At 42.9% G+C, this 19340-nt stretch overlaps 1 protein-coding gene across 1 annotated transcript in view; it reads right to left on the bottom strand.

Annotated features, from left to right (window-relative positions):
- LOC140723051 (UDP-GlcNAc:betaGal beta-1,3-N-acetylglucosaminyltransferase 7-like) overlaps positions 1-19340 on the bottom strand; it is a 51013-nt gene that overhangs the window by 15927 nt on the left and 15746 nt on the right. The window contains exon 4 of the mRNA XM_073037668.1: positions 10850-11083. Coding sequence (XP_072893769.1) covers positions 10850-11083 — 234 coding nt within the window. The remainder of the gene's footprint in view (positions 1-10849; positions 11084-19340) is intronic.

Below are 19340 nucleotides of genomic sequence, written 5' to 3'. Positions count from 1 at the left end.
CGGGTTGAAAGTGCGGCGATTCCAATAACACTGTCAACTGCACCGGTTTCCCCCGGGACATGCACAGGAAGTCGATGCATTCAACTAGATGAAGGGAATTATTAATTCTTTCAAAAGCGATTCTCTACAGTTCTAATATCGATCAACTCAATACGTTATCAATCTCATTCAAGTGTTCATAAAAGAGGCTAACTGTCCTTATGATGTTTATATTTCAGGATATAGAGCGTCTTACCTTATACCGCGGGTTTAGGTTCCGTTACCACTCTGTCCCAGTGAGGCTGTGTGCTACGGGCTCTGTCGGTAATCAACACGCCCTGATTAATATTCAGTCAGCTCCTGGTAATAATCATTAACTAAACCTACAGATTTATTAGCGGTTCTCTCCCTATCCTGTTCCTGAGTAAAGGGTATGTTCTGTCTCCAACAAACATCACCATGGAGATGAAATGTAATCTTAGTGATTTTGAGAGTGGAATGTTTGCTGGTGCTTAACGGTGCAGTTTTATAGACAATAGACAATAGGTGCAGGAGTAGGCCGTTCGGCCCTTCGAGCCAGCACTGCCATTCAATACGATCGTGGCTGATCATCCACAATCATTACCCTGTTCCTGCTTTCACCCATATTCATTGACTCCGCTATCTTTAAGAGCTCTATCTAACTCTTTCTTGTAGGCATCCAGAGACTTGGCCTCCACTGCCTTCTGAGGCAGAGCATTCCTTAGATGCACAACTCTCTGATTGAAAAAGTTTTTCCTCAACTCTGTTATAAATGGTCTACCCCTTATTATTAAACTGTGGCCTCTGGTTCTGGGCTCCCCCAACATCGGTAACATGTTTCTTGCCTCTACCGTGTCCAAATCGTTAATAATCTTATATGTTTCAATCAGATCCCCTCTCGTCCTTCTAAATTCCAGTGTATACAAGCCCAGTCGTTGCAATCTTTCAACATATGACAGTCCCTCCCAACCCGGGAATCAACCTATTGAACTTATGCTGCACTCCCTCAGTAGCAAGAATGTCCTTCCTCAAATTTGGAGACCAAAGTTGAACACAATACTCTAGGTGTGGTCTCACGAGGGCCCTGTACAACTGCAGAAGGACTTCTTTACTCCTATACTCAGCTCCCTTTGTTATGAAGGCCAACATGCCATTAGCTTTCTTCACTGCCTGCTGTACCTGCATGTTTACTTTCAGTGACTGATGAACAAGGACACCTAGATCCCGTTGTACTTCCCCTTTTCCTAACTTGACAGCATTCATACAGTTATCTGACTTCCTGTTCTTGCCGCCAAAGTGGATAACCTCACATTTATCCACATTAAACTGCATCTGCCATGCATCTGTCCACTCACCCAACCTGCCCAATTATCCTAACATCCTCCTCATATCTCACATTGCCACCCAGCTTTGTGTCATCTGCAAATTTGCTAATGCTACTTTTAATCCCTTCATTTCTGAAAAGGACACGTTAATCCCTACTCTTTGTTGCCTGTCTGCCAACCAATTTTCTATTTATGTCAGTACCCTACCCCCAATACCATGTGCTCTAATTTTACCCACTAATCTCCTATGTTGGACCTTATTAAAGGCTTTCTGAAAGTCCAGCTACACTACATCCACTGGCTTTCTCTTGTCCATTTTAATAGTTACATTCTCAAAAAATTCCAGAAGATTAGTCAATCATGATTTCCCCTTCGTAAATCCATGCTGACTCGGACCAGTCCTGTTACTTCTATACGAATGTACCGTTATTTCATCTTTTATAATTGACTTTCTGAATGAGTCTTCTACGGGGAACGGATGAAACGCCTTATGAAAATTAATACATCCACATCGACTGTTCTGATTCATCTGTTTGTTTTTCACTGTTACAAATAATTCAATCTGGTTCACAAAGGAAAATATGTCCCTCAAAAAGCTACGTTGACACTCTGTAGCTGGACTACATTTCTCCAAATGCCCATATTTTCCCTCTACAATAATCTTCTCCAATAGTTTACCCACTACTGACATGATATTCACTGGTCTCTAATTCGAAACAGTATACTTATTATCTTTCGTCAACAGAGGAATTACATTTGCCATCTCCCAGTCTTCTAGTTCTACTTCCGTGGCCAGCGAAGATACAAATATCTTGTCCAAAAGTGCAGCAATATCTTCGCTCGCCTTTCAAAATTACCAGGTCGTTATCGGGGAATCATCCATCATCATGTTTCCTGCGCAGTTTTTTTCTGAGCTTCAGCATGTTCGACCATATCTGCCTTTTTACGCTGTGTCCACATTCGTCAATATATTCAGTGAGGAGCTTCACTGCCTCCATGACTACAGACACAAGTTTTCCTCCGATCTGCCCGCACTATCTCCAGCCATTTTCCTGTTCTTGACATTGCAACTCTCCAAGAGTTCTCAAGTCGTCTTCTACCTCTTCTAAATCCATTTTTATTTTTTTTCCTGTCTGTATTGTGACTCGCCAGAACCCTACTCGATCTTTTCTTCCGAAACCTTAAGTATCTTTCTTTCTTCCTCTTGGCCAGCTGTTCCAACTTTGTTGTCAGCCAGAGTTACTTTACGCTATCATCCATTCCCTGCATCAATGAAAGAAGCCCTTTCTGAACCCCATCTCAGTGCTCCCTAAACAATCTCCACATATCTGTTGCGCTTTTTCCTGAGTACATCAATTTCCCAATGTTCGTTCCCAAGTTCCTGCCAGGTAGAACCATGCATCGCAGACCCCCAATTAAACACACTCCATTCTCCCTGGTCCTACCCCTGTGCAAGGTAAATGTTGTGGAGTTATGCCCTATCGTTCTGAAATGCTGACTCGCGGAGAGATCTGTCAGCTGATCCGTTTCCTTTTCTAATATTAGATCCGGTATGGACTGTTCGCTAATACGCCTTTTTTCTTATCCTACCTTGACATAACTGAGAAATTATGCCATACCTAAACCTATTACCCTGGGAAGGTGCCAAAGAATATTGTGTAAGTTTCAGCTGCCCGAGTCAATAACACATGACACATGTCAAAGATCCGCTTACGGATCGGTTTCTCACGTTCCCGTTGCGTTTTCTTTTGTTAATTTGATGGGCGGCTGTACAGAATACTCCAGATGGGGTGTTGGCTCCCTTCATGTTTCTGTGTTCGGCTCACAGTCAAATAACAAACAAACGCTCCATGTTTTCCCCCCTTTCTGCAGCTGCGATACTATCCCTGGTTTCCCATCGCACTCCCTTTACTCTCTGTTACCCGACCCTGTCCATATTTCAACATCTAAAGCCCGGAATGATCTGAAGCCATCCCTGCCCTTGTGACAGTCGAGTGTCTGTGATAGTTTGGAACATACTTCAACCAAAGTGACAATCACGCCAGCAGCATTGGGCGTTTGTATTGCTACCTACCTGAACTGTATGAAGCAAACAATCTTCTGCCAATTCTGCAATTTCCGGATGTCCAGGCATATGATTGTTTGATTTTATGACGTATTTGCCAAACCTGTTCATTGTAAAACGGCTTTATTTGAAAACTCCGCTGAATTGTCATTAGACGCGGGCGTTATCTACACAGATGGCCATTTAATGTAAACACATACTTCATTCCATTCCTCAGCTCTTCTCTGAATTTCCTCTGTGTCAGTGTATAGATACAAGTATTGGTGCACACGCTGAGAATTTCTAACATGAACCCAAATTGTTGTAGGATGTATACCGGGGCACTCAAATATCTGTCCTGGTAAAAATAATTTTGCACTTGCCATTTCAAGGAATGGGCTAAATTGGGCATCCAAAATAATATGAAATTAGCTGATATGGAAAACAACAAAATCATCGATTTTCTGCGTTTTTCCACCTCGGCATCTTTCTGATTGTCGCTGCTGTGCAGAAGCCTTCTGCAGACTCTATTTGCCACAACGATATGTCTTACGGTTAACCCGTTAAACAGCAGGATTAAGCCGAGTGGTAGCATTGGTATTAAAATAATCATCAGTAATCGGTATCCTCTCCACACGGGTGAAGTCGCGTATTCATAAGTGAAGGCGCAACGCCACGGCGTGTTGTCAATAATGGCGTAAGGTTCAAGGGCAAAGTAAAACGGGACACATTTCCCGCAGCTCACTATAACCACGGTCACCATAACCACCGTTGCTGTTCTCTCGGTGCAATATCGCTCCCGCAGCTTTAGGCAACATATTGCGATGAAGCGATCGAAGGTAAAACTGACCATGAACCAAACTGAACAGTCCCTCGTTATGACCCGAAATACAAGTGTCAGAGTGCATACAGGAGTGGTGAGCAGGGATCTGGAATAAATGTAGATATTGTTGGTCTGTTCCACTAAAGCAACAACGATAACCACCAGCAGATCCGCTGTCGCCATTCCAACCAGGTAACGGGTGATGCATTTGGAGAGTCCGCATTTTCCCCGAGATAGGATCACAATCGCCGTTAAATTAACTACAAGAAATTTGGAAAAAAAAATAGAAATATGTTCAGCAGCAATTGCCCGAATGCCCCCATTCTACCGATGCTATGGAGGGTATCTAGTGTGTGCTGTCTCGGTCGCTGCACTCCGGCTGGAGGACAATGACGGATGTGAGTGTCAGTGGATTGGCGACCTTCCCACAGTTTAGAGCGAGGCATCCGAGTTCCACGACTCACGTACCGGTGAGCAGTCGATCGCTCCTGTAAACAACACCATTTCCATTATTAGAGGTGAAAGAGCCGAAGGAATTGTTTGTAGCGGTGACAAAGTGACAGCATGGAGATACAAAACACAGGTTCTCATTTACCAACTTACAGAAGAACAGACCTACGTGTCGTAAATAGACTGGACAATAATTTAAATAAGCTGCCACGTTGTTATAAGATCGGAGTATCTGCACTGATAGAGACTCGGACCTAGAAAAACAGAGATCAGCATCACTTCAGAAAGCCTCGCGAGGTGAAATTGTGAAGCAATGTCAATATCGGCACCAACATAATTGACAAAAGAAGAAAAAACTACGATCAAAATATGAAAAAATGGAAATAAAACCATTAGATGTTCGAATCCTCCATTCCGGAAACACGTTTCAGCCGATGGTAGCATCTGTGTTCAGTAACAGTGCGGATACCGCAGCAGAGTAACGACGGCACCATACATAAAGTGACCAGCTCCGGCATCTTACCGGGGACACCAACCGCTACAAGTGTGGGATAGAAAATGGCCGCGATGTATTAAATCGCCGCATATCCCATATTCCGTCAGAAGCAGCGTTCAGTTGTACGGAGCGTTTCAGCTGCTCAGATGGACTGGGGATCGGTTTAGCAGACTTTTATTGAGGAGAGAGTAATTCCACTGAGGCAATTAAAGTGGCGATCACGTCAAGGACATTAGTGACAACCAAATGTACAAACACTTACGTTAAACTATTTTTACTCAATGTCCCCGTGTCATTAATTTAACTCCTCAAGGGATATTGCAATCCAATTACTTTACAACAAAATATGATATGTTTTTTTTCCATGATACCTGGCTTCAGCGATTTAAATAGCATATTTTTATATCATTGTTGGTTTAAAACAGGCTTCATCATGAAGTTGATTTATTTTCTAACGTTTGACGCAGCACATTCGCTTTTGAAATTGAGAGAAGGATTTTTTTTTTTCTGGCGGGTGAAATGGAGAACACTTCTTTATTAAAGGGGAACATTCGTTCACTCTTTTCTTTCGTTCGATCCAGTCATTCCGGGCGGAGTGATTGATGGAATAAACAATGACAGCTGACATGCATTACAATAACAGTGCACTTATATTCCTCCAAACAATTTAAAAGATCCACAGCGATATTCCAGAGACCTGTGATCAAAAAGGGAGAGTGTCTTCGGGAAATGAGCGAGGACTGTGGACAGTTTGAAGGACAATGTTTTCCAGCGCACAGATGAGCCGTTTGGCAGGAACCTGACCTCTGCCAGTCAATGACTTGACCTCCCCACACTCTTGACGTGCCATACAGTCTTTTTAAATTTAAAGATATTCTCAAACCTGCCACAATTCTACTACTATTTTTCCATCCATTCTCAGTTTAAACAAATATAGTCAGTAAAGTCTATGCATAATCCACAGACACTCAGGCTGTTGTATTATTTGCCATGAAGTTGTCTTTTTCTCCCCTGATTTACTGTTAGGTATATTGCCTTTTGAGAGTCACTATAAGTATGCTTAGAACACCGGATCTAGCCAAGCCCACCTGTCAACCACACTTCTTCCTGCTCCTGCAGTGCACCACTCCGTGCCGATTGTGGTTCTCGTAACGATGAGCGGACCTCGGCTTATTGGAGAAAGTGTCACCACTCTGTTTCCATTGTTGAACTCGTACTAATGTACGGCCCTCTGTAGACTCGAGAAAGTATCACCTTTGCCTTCAAATCCATCCTTCCAAAGTGAATCACTTCGTACCTTTCCGGGTTGAACTCCATCTGTAAATTCTCAGCGCTGCTCTGCGTCCTGTCACTGTCCTGTTGTAACCTATGACTACCATCTATACTCTGCGTAATTGCACCAACCTTCGAAACTCTGCAAATACCATAAACCACCCTTCCACCTCCTCAGCCAAATCATTCATTGAAGCACAACAATCCGGTGGTCTCAGAACAGATCTCCGCAGAACTCCACAGTTCACCGACATCCAGGGAGAACAATTTCCATCCACAACTATCCTTTGCTTTCTGTATACCTGGATACCAAAGCTTCTGACGTTATAAATGGTCCTACAATGGCTAAACTTTACGCCTTGTTAAAATCCATTCATATCAGATCAATTATCCCCACTTTATTTCCAGAAAACCACGCAACAAACACGGTCTCCCATCTGTTTGTCTCTTCCATTGATTCCACCTGGCTTGGGCGAGTGTAGATATGTGAAATATTCTTTTACAGTATTTTTATTCAGAAGACAAAAACAAGATTTACAGAGTGCAACACATAGATACATCTCAACATAAAGTGTGACCATTCATATATTGTAATAAAATTGATCAAAATGTTATAGCATATCACATAAAGGTATATCACTCTGTAATCAAATATTAAAGATTTTTTTATAAAAATATTTTTATATAAAAAAGTCAACACCTTACCAACTACCAAAGAAAAAAAGCTGACTGATGGTAATGGATCATTAGAAAAAAAAACATATTCTCTAAAGAAGGGAAGACAGAACTATACAAAAAAGACTGTGAAACTTAATAATTTGGAAAAGTAATTTAAGAAAAGTCCCCAGATATCATAAAAAGATTGTTTCGAATTTAAGACTGAGCAGCGGATCTTCTCTAAATTTAACTAAGACATAATATCAACTAGCCATCGAAGATGTGTAGGAGGGGTTGACTCATTCCATTTAAGCAAGATTGCTGTCCTTGCTAAAAGTGAGGTAAAAACTAAAACCTGTAGGTTCTGAGTATTTATCTCCAATCTCCCATCTCTTCCAGTGTCTCCACCAGGCTTGGGCGAGTGTAAAGATGTGAAATAGCCTCATCCTCCGGGAGCAATGTGGAAATGGTTACGCAACTCCTTCATCCGCATCACCGTCAATTACCTGAGACATAATTCAAAGAGGATCATCTCATCTCGGTCCAGGGCATCCCATTGACAATATGTTTTCTGGAACTCAGCTACTAGGGGACATTATTATGGACGGCATCATACTGAGCCTCCTTAATTGCTGCTTGCATTTGTCCTTTCCAATAACATCATACGCGGACTTTGATAAATCTAGCCCAAAGAGGGATTATAACCATTTCATTTTTGATAACATTGTCCTTAAAGTTCTGTTCATCCGTTCAGCAATTTCACTCTATTGTGGTCGATAATGGATACTAACATATGTTTTACCCCAAACAGTTTCACATGTGGGTGTAGCGGGGACCATAACTGTTTCTAGACCGCTTTTCAATCCCCAGCGGGTAGAAACTCTGTCCAACAAAATCCTGGCTGTGCCGTCAGCGGTTTTCATTATCAAGTTGGGAAAGCCTCTCTCCACTTGGTGATCGCATCCACTATCTCGAAGATATATTTCAGTGCTCCAGAGGATAAAGGTGAAGATTCAACAAAATTAATCATCAAGTTAACACATGGACCTTATACGTCGCGTATCCTGAAATTGCTTTTCTAGCAGATTTATCTGGGTTCTCACTGGGCACAAATCAAACAATTCTTACAATAATGTACAGCTCCTCGCAGTTTTGGCCACCAACACAGATTCTTCAACTGTTCCACAGTTCTGTTTGATCTCCGATGCCCACAAATGTCATGGTGGCAATGACTCATCTGGTTTCTATCACAGTTCCGCCCCTCAAATTTACCACTATTAAGTATAACCCCATGCCAGTATCCCTTGATATTTCCCAATCTCTTCAACATTCTCTCATCTTTGTACCTTTACTAACTCCTGGTCCTGTTGCTGTGTTGAGACTGACTCTATATGTATAAAGTTTGCTGGTTTCGATGTCATCCCTACCTCTATACCTGGATTCCCTTTCACCACCCAAGTTGATTCCAGTTATGAATAGCTCACCAGCCTTCCTGTTCCTTTCTAGGGATGATTTTAACTGAGCCTCCACCTTTTTAATACATCAGTATTTTCTCTTGCCTTCTTAAATATTTACTTCAACAAGCGAGGTGATGGCAAAGGTTCGCCTTCTATTGGGATATAACCTCTAGATTCCCATAACGGTAAATATTCAGTCAAAGCACATAAGCATCCAGTGAATGAAGGGAGATGGGTCATGTACAATAATCAGAATAATCTACCGAAACCAAACTTCGAACCCCAATTTCTCTCCCCATCTAACATCATTCCCCAATCCCCGATCTCTCTCCACACTAGATCCCTCGCCTTCCCCGGCCTCCGTCCCCATGGTCTTTCTCTACCCTCCCCTTTCTCTCGCTACCCCACCAGTCTCTGTCCCCGTTTCTTTATCCCCAGTCCCTCTGTCTCGTCTCTCTGGCCAGAGTCGACTCCTATCCGGGGTAATATCTTTTCTGTTCATTGGAGTGTCATGGAGTGAAGATGGCGGGTGAACCTGCTGCTTTATAGTTGAAATAATAAAAGTTATTTGTTGGCAAATACAGATTCTCTGTACCTCACTGATCATTATTACAAGGGCTGATTCTTGTAACAGTAGCGTCCATCATTAAAGTTGCCCACTAGCAGGACGCGCCCTCTACACAGTGTTACCATCGGGAGGGAGGTACAGAAGCCTGAAAACTCACGCTCAGCGTTTCAGGAACAGCTTCTTCCCCTCTGCCTGGAGCAACTCAGTTTTTTTCCCCTCTAAATTTAATTATGCTGCATTTAATTGTACTGTTACCGTAAAGTAACGAATTTGACGACGTATGCCTGTGATATTAATTCTGGTTCTAATTCTGATTCAGTTGCAGCGGGGATGTGTCAGTTTGAATTAGTTGAAAGTCTGTCAGAACCTCCTGAGACGAAGGGCTGTACTGTATTGTAATATTCTATGTTCTGTGCTCTATCAGGTGTACCGCATCTCACTACTTAAGTCCAGTGGATTAATTATTTAAAGCTACGACGCCTTCCTTTCCAGACTATTCTCAACGCGCCTGATAATATTCCAGGATTCTTTAACAACAATAGGCCATAAATATCAGTGACGGCCACAGGATGATCTCGATAGCTTTGCTCGGAAGGGACTCGTCAAGTATTACGTAATGAGGAATTGTCCTTGGAGTTCAGACTACGCTGGTCATGGGGTATGAAGGGAAGTATCTGGATAAACAGGAACATTAGCGATAGTCACTATAGGCCCGTGCGTAGTGGGTCATGTCTAATGAAACTTACAAAGCTGTACGAGGTAGTTACCAGAAATGGTGTTGATGGCAAGGCAGTGGATGCCGTCTAACAAGGACCTCAGCAATCAATTTGCAAGGTTCCGTATGGGAAGATGCTCAGGATGTTTCAGTCGGGACTGGCTTTCACGATGAAGTAGTAAATTGGATTCGCCATTGGCTAAGTTGGGGAAGCTAGAGTGTGGTAATGCATGGTTGTCTCTCTGATGGTTGTCTTCACTCCTTTCCCGGGTAATACCTTTTCTCTGCATTGACTGCTCATGGAGTGTCGTGGAGTGAAGATGGCGTCTGAACCTTCGTGTTTTATAGTTGAAATAATAAAATTTACTTGCTGATAAGTGCAGATTTTCTGTACATCACGTATCATTATTACAGGGATGATTTTTGTAACAGTGGCGTCCATCATTAAAGTTGCCCACCAACAGGACACGCCCTCTACACAGTGTTACCACCGGGAGGGAGATTAATTGTACTGCTAGCGTAAAGTTAACAAATTTCACGACGTATGCCTGTGATATTAAGTTTGTTTCTAATTCTGATTCACTTGCAGCGGGGATGTGTCAGTTTGAATTAGTTGAAAGTCTGTCAGAACCTCGTGAGACGAACGGTTGTACTGTGCTGTAATATTCTATGTTCTATGCGCTATCTACTGTACCGCATCTCACTATTTAAGTCCGTCAATGAAGGGAAGTATCTGGGGAAACAGGGTCATTAGCGACTGTCAGGATGGGCCAATGCTTAGTAGGTCATGTCTAACCAAACTTACAAAGCTTTACGAGGTAGTAACTAGGCATGGTGTTGAAGGCAAGGCATTGGATGCCGTCTACAAGGACCTCAGCAAGGAATTTGCAAGATTTCACATGGAAGGATTCTCGGGAAGGTTCGGTCGTTTGGCTTTCAAGATGAGGTAGTAAATTGGATTCGCCATTAGATGGTTGTCTCTCTGACTGGGGACCTGTGACAAGAGGAGTACCACAGGGATCGTTGCTGTGTCCGTTGTTACTTGTCATCTATGGCAGCGATCTCGATAATAACGTCGTTAACTGGATCAACAAATTTGCCGATGACACCAACACTATAGGTGTAGTCCACAGCTTGGAGGACTACCAGAGCAGGAGGCGGAATCTTGACCAGCTGGAGAAATGGGCTGAAAAATGGCCGATCAGATTTACGCCAGGCAAATGTTGCAATTTGGGAGGACGAGCCAGGGTTGGATGACACAATGAGAAATAGGGCACTGAGGAGTACGATAGAACAAACGAATCTGGGAATACAGGTCCATAATTCAATGAAAGTTGCGGCGCTGTAAGACAGGGTCGTAAAAAAAGAAGTTTGTCGCACATTTGACGTCATCGGCCAAGGTACTGAGTACAGGAGTTGGGACGTTACGATGCTATAGTTGAAGATTTTATTGGGACCCAATTTGGAATATTGTGTGCGGTTGGGCGCAACTACCTGCAGGAAAGATGTAAGTAAGTTCGAAAGAATGCAAAGAAAAATTACAAGACTATTGCCGGGACTGAATGTTTTGAATTAAAAGGAAAGATTGTAGATGTCAGCACTTTATTTCCGAGCGGGTAGAAGACTGAGGGGAGATTTGATAGAGGTATACAACATTATGAGGCGTATAGAGAGTGTAAATGCAAGCGGGCTTTCTCCACTGATGTTGGGTGCGAATACAACTGGAGATCATGGGTGAAGGGTGAAATGTGAAATGTTTAAGGGAAACGTGAGGGGAAACTTCTTCACCCAGAGGGTCGACAGAGTGTAGACAGTGCTGACAACGCAAATGGTAATTGAGATTTCGATGTCAACGTTTAAGAGATGATTGGGGAAGTACACGGATGAGAGGGATATGGATGGCCACGGTCCGGGTGAGGTCGATGGCAGTAGGCAGTTTAAATAATTCCTCACTGACTGGACGGGCTAAGGTCCCTGTTTCTGTGCAGTAGTTTCTTATGGCTGTCTGACTGTATATTTGGGTTATAACATTAGTGTCTCACAACACCGACCAATCTAGAAAGTCGTTGTTACTCTTCGATCCCTCTGTCCTTGCACACACTGAACCATGGAGACTGAGTGAAATGAGTGATGATAACATGAGAAGATTGAAGCGCAGGTGTCGGATGACAAAAGGGGTATCACACTACAGGAATATACCTTCACCCCTTCAGTAAGGAGTAAAGACAGTATTTCCGGGCTGCAGGTGGGTGTGACAGTAGTCCCAGCACAATAAGCAAATATGTTGCTTCATCGGCGGTAATGGGGATCATTCTTCCCGGTACTATAGAACAAAGGCTTCATTTAATCCGAATCCTAACCTTGGTCAGAAATTGGAGGTCAGAAATCCTGGAAGTCGTTGGAGTGGTGGAGACGTCATGTTTTAATTGGGTTGAATATTAACTCGTGGATGATACGTTACTTTCTGTGTCTCTTTGTCTGGGAATCGAAAGGCTTTATTAAATGTTTTATTATTCCAATTACAGACATTTGTTAACCATTGAACAAATAAGGGCATGTCATTTTCTGCGATATTTTGAAAATATGAATACACTGCAGTTTTAAAATATAGCACGAGGTTTGGACATAAGTGAGTTCAAATGAAAGAGAAAGAGAATAAATGGCTTTATGTGAGTTGTGTGTTTCTTTTGTTTCTGTTTGGGGGATGGTTGAATTAATCTTCCTTTTTCTCTATACACGTGACAAAAAAATTGTGCCACCTTGCGAGACGTGATTTCCAGGAACTGTTGCAAAATTCGAAGGCTGCATATCTCTTCAAAATTCTATGAAGTAGTGCTGTATGCCTACGAAAGTTTTGAAAGAAGACAAGTGTGAGCACGGGTGTTTGCCTTGCACTCGCTGTGTTTTTTAGTTTGTGTCGCTTTTTAAAGTTATTTCATGTATTATTAATTTCGGAGGGAGACAACAATTTCACACCGGCCATGTGGATTCAGGGTTAAGTGGATCGACGTTTGAGCGTATCTACACCCGATTCGATAAAACCACGTTTTAGAAGTATTGGGATAAATTGGTGTGTACTTGAATTGGGAATTTGGACTTGTCATTTTGGAAAGATGGTTATTTTAATGAGCACTCGAAGTTGCTCTGAACTTTTAAATCAGTTGTAGGTCTCGATTGGAAACGATTACTTTGATTTCATTGTAGCATTTGCCCTGTAATATGTAAATGACAGGTCAGTTTAGATAACGCACTGGTGCAGTGAATCGCTCAGCGACTTGCTTACATCATCAGTCCTAATTCTATAAATTATCCAGCTGCTGCTGTGCGGTCAGATTAGATCGATTATTTCCCTCAGTCCTGATTCTCGGAACACTGCAACTGCAGAGTCCAAAAGTTGTAAAAATGTCCCAGAATTTCCACCCTCTTAGAAGACAGCGGCTGCCCGCTGCCTTCCAGCCAGTATTCACTCTATCTACTACATCATCTGCCTTCTGTTAGGAAGCCAGTTCTGAATTAATTCAGGATTACCTCGATCCTATGTCTACTGACTTTCTGAAATAATACACCTACACCGACTACTCAGATTCTTCTGTTTGTTTTATTTTCACTTTTACAAATAATTTAATCTGGCTCATCTCGTACAACATACCTCTCAAAGAGTCACGTTGCCTCTCCTTAACCAGACTACGTTTCCCCAAATACACATAAATTCCCTCTTCCATTATCCTCTACAATAGTTTACCCGCTACTTATGAAAGACTCACTGGTCTATACTTCCAAAGAGTAACCCTATTATCTTGCTTCAACAAATGAATAACATTTACCACCTTCTAACCTTCTAGTTCTACTTCCTTGGCCAGGAAAAACACAAATATCCTGTCCAGAATCTCAGCAATGTATTCGTTTCCCTTCCCAGATCAGCTGAACTATATCCCTTCCAGCACCGGGGAATCATCTATCATAATGTTTTCCAAGTTTCCAGCGCATCCTCTTGCTCAGCGTCGGCATGTTTTGGCATATCTGCCTTTTGACGCTGTGCTCACATTGATCAATGTATTCAGTGAGGAGCTTCACCGCCTCCTTGGACTCCAGACACAAGTTTTCCTCTTTTACCTCTGATCTGTCCACACTCTCCCCAGTCTCCTCCTGTTCTTCAGAGTACAAACTCGCTAAGGACTTCTCAAGTCCCCTTCTAAATTTTCTAAATCCATTATTAAATTCTCTCCTGTCTGCATTGTGACCTTCCATAACCCTGCCTGATCCTTTTTCCCGAAACCTTAAGTACCTTTCTTACTTCCTCTTGAAGAGTTGTTTCAATTTTTTTTGTCAACCAGGGTTACTTTATGCTATCATCCTTGCCCTGCGACAATGAGACAAGCCCTTACTGAACCCCATGTCAATGCTCCCTAAACAATCTCCACGTATCTGTTTCACTTTTCCCAGAGTACATCATTTCGCAATGTACGTTTCCAAGTTTCTGTCAGGTAGCATTACCCATACATTGCAGAACCCGCTTAAACACATTCCATGCTCCCTGGTCCTATCTATGTGCAAGGTAAATAGAGGGCAGATCTGCCCTATTGCTCTGAAATGCTGACCCACCCAGAGATCTGTCACCTGATAACGTTTCCTTTTCTATAATTAGATCCGGTATGGACTGTTCGCGAGCCTGCCTATATTCATATAGTGACATGAATCCTTCCTGGACACAACACTGAGAAATCATGCCACGACTAGACCTTTTATTCTGGGGAGCTGCCAGAGAATATCCTGGAAGTTTCAGTTACCCGTGCCAATAACATGGCCGATGTCAAATATTGGCTTCCCGATCGGTTCTTTACCATTCCCGTTGCACTTATTTGGTTGATCTGGTGGGCGGCTGTATTCAATACTCCAAACGGAGTGATCAGTTTCATATTTGTGTGCTTGTCGCACTATCTATTAATAAGCAAACGCTCCACGTTGTCCCCCCTTTCTGCAGCTGCGATACTGTCCCTGGTTTCCCACGGTACTCCCTTTACACTCTGTTACCCGACCCTGTCTATTTTGAAACATCTAAAACCCGGAAAGTCCTGAAGCCATCCCTGCCCTTTTGACAGTCGAGTGTCTGTGATAGTTTGGAACATACTTCAACCAGTGTAACAAACACGCCAGCAGCATTGAGCGTTTGTATTGCTACCTACCTGAACTGTTTGAAGTCAGCAATCTTCCGACAATTCTGCAATTTCCGGATGACCAGGCATATGAATGTTTACATTTACGACATATTTGCCAAACCTGTTCATTGTAAAACGGTTTTATTTGAAAACTCCACTGAATTGTCATTAGACGCGGGTGTTATCTACACAGATGGCCATTTAATGTGAACACATACTTCATTCCATTCCTCAGCTCTTCTCTGAATTTCCTCTGTGTCAGTGTATAGATACAAGTATTGGTGCACATGCTGAGAACTTGCAAAATGAACCCAAAATTGCTGTAGGATGTATACTGGGGAATTAAAATATCTGTCCTCGTAAAAATAGTTTTGCACTTGCCATTTTAGAGAATGCGCTACACTGGGCATCCAAAATAATATGAAATTAGCTGAGATAGAAAACAGCAAAATCATCGATTTTCTGCGTTTTTCCACCTCGGCATCTTTCTTATTGTCGCTGCTGTGCCGAAGCCTTCTGCGGACTCTATTTGCCACGACGATATGCCTTACGGTTAACCCGTTAAACACCAGGATTAAGCCGATTGGTAACAATGGTGTTAAAATACTCTGCAGTACTGCATATCCTTTCCACACGGGTGAAGTAGCGTATTCATATGTGACGGTGCACCGCCACGGCATGTTGTCAACGAGGACGTAAGGTTCAATGACAAAGTAAAACGGGACACATTTCCCGCAGCTCAATATAATCACGGTCACGATTACCACCGTTGCTGTTCTCTCGGTGCAGTATCGCTCCCGCAGCTTTCGGCAACATATTGCGATGAAGCGATCGAAGGTAAAACTGACCGTGAACCAAACTGAACAGTCCCGCGTCACAGCCTCAAACACAAGTGTCAGAGCGCATACAGGAGTGATGAGCAGCGATCTGGAATAAATGTGGATATTGTTGGTTTGTTCCACTAAAGCAAAAATGATAACTACCATCAGATCCGCTGTTGCCATTCCAACCAGGTAACGGGTGATGCATTTGGAGAGTCCGCATTTTCCCCGAGAGAGGATCACAATCGCCGTTAAATTAACTACAGGAAATTTGAAAGCAAAATAGAAATATGGTTAGCAGCAACTCTCTGAATTCCCCCATGGGTATGATCCGTTAGGAACTGGAAACGGGAGTCCAGTGTGTGCGGTTTCCGTCGCTGCACTCCGGCTGGGCAATTTAGAGCAAAGACTCTGAGTTACACAGCTCACGTACTGGTGAACGGACCATCGTCCCAGTAAGCAACAACATTTCATTTATTAGGGGCGAAACAGTTGAAGGGTTTGTTTGCAGCGGTGACGATGTGGAATCAAAAGAACAAAACACAATTTATCATTTACTAACTAATGTCAGAACAGATCTACGTGTCGGAAATAGACTGGACCGTCATTTAAATAAGCTGCCACGTTGTTTTAAGGTCGAAGTGTCTGCACTGATGGGACCTAGAAAAGCAGAGACCAGCATGTCTTCAGAAAACCTAGCAAGGTGAAATTATAAAACAATGTCAATATCGGCACACACGTAATTGACAAAAGAAAAATCGCTTCGACCAAAATACAAAAATGAAAAAAAATAGAATCAGATGCCTGAATCCTTCATTCCGGAAACACGTTTCAGCCGACGGTAGCATCTGAGCTCAGTAACAGTGCGGATACCGCAGCAGAGTGACGACGGCACCATACATAAAGTAACCAGCTCCGGCATTTACCGGGGACACCAACCGCTACAAGTGTGGGATAGAAAATGGCCGCAATGTAGTATATCGCCGCATATTCCATAGTCCGTCAGAAGCAGCTTTCAGTTGTGTGGAACGTTTCAGCTGCTCAGATGAACTGATGATCTGTTTAGCAGACTTTTATTGAGGAGAGAGCAATTCCACTGAGGCAATTAGGTGGCTATCACGTCAGGGACATTAGTGACAACCAACTGCACAAACACTTACATTAAGTTGTTTGTACTCACCTAATCGTAGTGTCATATATTTGACTCCTCAAGGGATATTACAATCTATTTCCATTAAAACAAAAATATGATGTGAATGTTGCCAGTTTAATTTCCCTGACACCTGGCCTCAGCAATTTAAATAGGACATTTTTCTATCAGTGTTATTTCAAACATAGGCGTTCATAATTAAATTGATTTCTTTAATAACATTCAACGGAGCACATTCGTTTCTGAAGTTGAGAGAAGGAGTTTAGTCCGAGAGGTGAAATGGAGAACACTTCTTTATTGAAGTGGAATATTCGTCCATTCTTTTCGTTCGTTTCAGTCATTCCGGGCGGTTTGAGTCATGGAAATCACAGTGACAGCTGACATGTGCTACAACAAAATGCACTGCACATATTCCTCCAAAAACTGTAAAGGATCCACAGCGATATTCCCGAGACGTGTGATCAAAACGAGAGCGTGTCCTCGGGAAATTAGCGAGGACTGTGGACAGTTTGAAGAACAATGTTTTCCAGCGCAGACACGGGCCGTTTGGCAGGACCCTGACCTCAGCCAGTGAATGACTTGACCACCCCATACCCGTTACATGCGATGCAGTCTGTTTAGCTTTGAAGATATTCTCAAACCTGCCACACTTCAACCGCTATTTCTTCATCAATTCTCTGTTTGAACAAAGATATTAAGTAAAATCTATGCATAATCCCCAGATTCTCAGGCTGTTGTATTATTTGCCACGAAGTTGTATTTTTTCCTCCTGATTTACTGTCAGGTATATTGCCTTTCGAGCGTCACTATATGTATGTGCAGAACAGCGGATGTGTTCAAGCTCACCTGTCAATCACACTTCCTCCTGCTCCTGCAGTGCATCGTTCCGTGCCGATTATGGTTCTCGTACCGATGAGCGGGCCTCGGCTTTTTGGAGAGAGTCTCATCACTCTGTTTCTATTGTGGAACTCGTACTAACGAGCGGCCCTCTGTTGACTCGAGAAAGTATCACCTCTGCCTTCAACTTCATCTTCCCAAAGTGAATCACTTTCAACCTTTCCGGGTTGAACTCCATCTGTAACTTCTCAGCGCTGCTCTACGTCCTGTCACTGTCCTCTTGTAATCTGTGGCACACTTCTATACTCTCCGTAATTGCACCAAACACCACATCATTACAAATACAATAAACCACCCTTCCACCTCCTCATTCAAATCATTCATTGAAGCACAAAAATCCGGAGGCCTCCGAACAGGACTCCACAATTCACCGACATCCAGGGAGAAAATTTTCCATCCACAACTAACCTTTGCCTTCTGTGTACCTGGATACCAAACCTTCTGACGTTATGAATGGTCCTACCATGGATAACCTTAACGCCTTGTTAAAATCCATTCAAATCACATCAATTATCCCCCACTTTATTTCCAGAAGACCACGTAACAAACACGTTCTCCCATCAGTTTCTCTCTTTCATTGACTCCGCCTTCGCTCGGGCGAGTGCAAAGATGTGAATTATCCTCATCCTCCGGGTGCAATCTGAAAGTGGTTTCCTAACTCCTTCATCCACATCACCGTTAATTACCAGAGACATAACTCCAAGAGGATCATCTCATCTTGGTCCAGGGCATCCCATTGACAATATGCTTTCTGGAACTCAGCTACTAGAGGACATTGACTATCTCCTAGGGGTTTGAGTTGGTTAATATGATATCACCCTAACTTGTTTGGAGCGGTATGGATTCCATATACTAATGGAATTGCTTTGTCAACGACATCATATGTCCCAGCAAATCGCGAAACTGTAAAGGGGCTTGGCTGATGTAGTGAGTTCCAAACCAGCCATAATTCTGCCACTATTTCTCCATCCATTCGGTCTTTGAACAAAAGTAGCCAGTGAAATCTGTGAATTCTCCGCAGGTTCCCAGGCTGTTCTATTATTTGTCACGAAGTTGTATTTTTTCCTCCTGATTTACTGTCAGGTATATTGCCTTTCGAGCGTTACTGTAAGTATGTGCAGAACAGCGGATGTGGTGAAGCTCACCTGTCAATCACACTCCCTTCTGCTCCTGCAGCGCACCGCTCCCTGCCGATTGTGGTTCTCGTACCGATGATCGACCGTCGGCTTATTGGGGAAAGTCTCATCACTCTCTTTCCATTGTGGAACTCATACCAATGTGCGGCCCTCTGTTGACTCGAGAAAGTATCACCTCTCTGCCTTCAAATTCATTCTTCCAAAGTGAATCACTCCGTAACGCTCCGGGTTGAACTCCATCTGTAACTTCTCAGTACTGCTCTGCGTCCTGTCACTGTCCTGTTGTAAACTCTATCTTCTATACTATCCTTAATTCCACCAACTTCCACATCATTGCAAATACAGTAACTCACCATTCCACTTCCTTATTCAC

The sequence above is a fragment of the Hemitrygon akajei genome, unplaced genomic scaffold (genome assembly GCF_048418815.1).
Source record: "Hemitrygon akajei unplaced genomic scaffold, sHemAka1.3 Scf000099, whole genome shotgun sequence".
In the NCBI taxonomy this organism is placed as follows: Eukaryota; Metazoa; Chordata; class Chondrichthyes; order Myliobatiformes; family Dasyatidae; genus Hemitrygon; species Hemitrygon akajei.
Note: the sequence above shows the minus strand (reverse complement) of the source record. Positions and strands in the feature narration are given on the sequence as shown.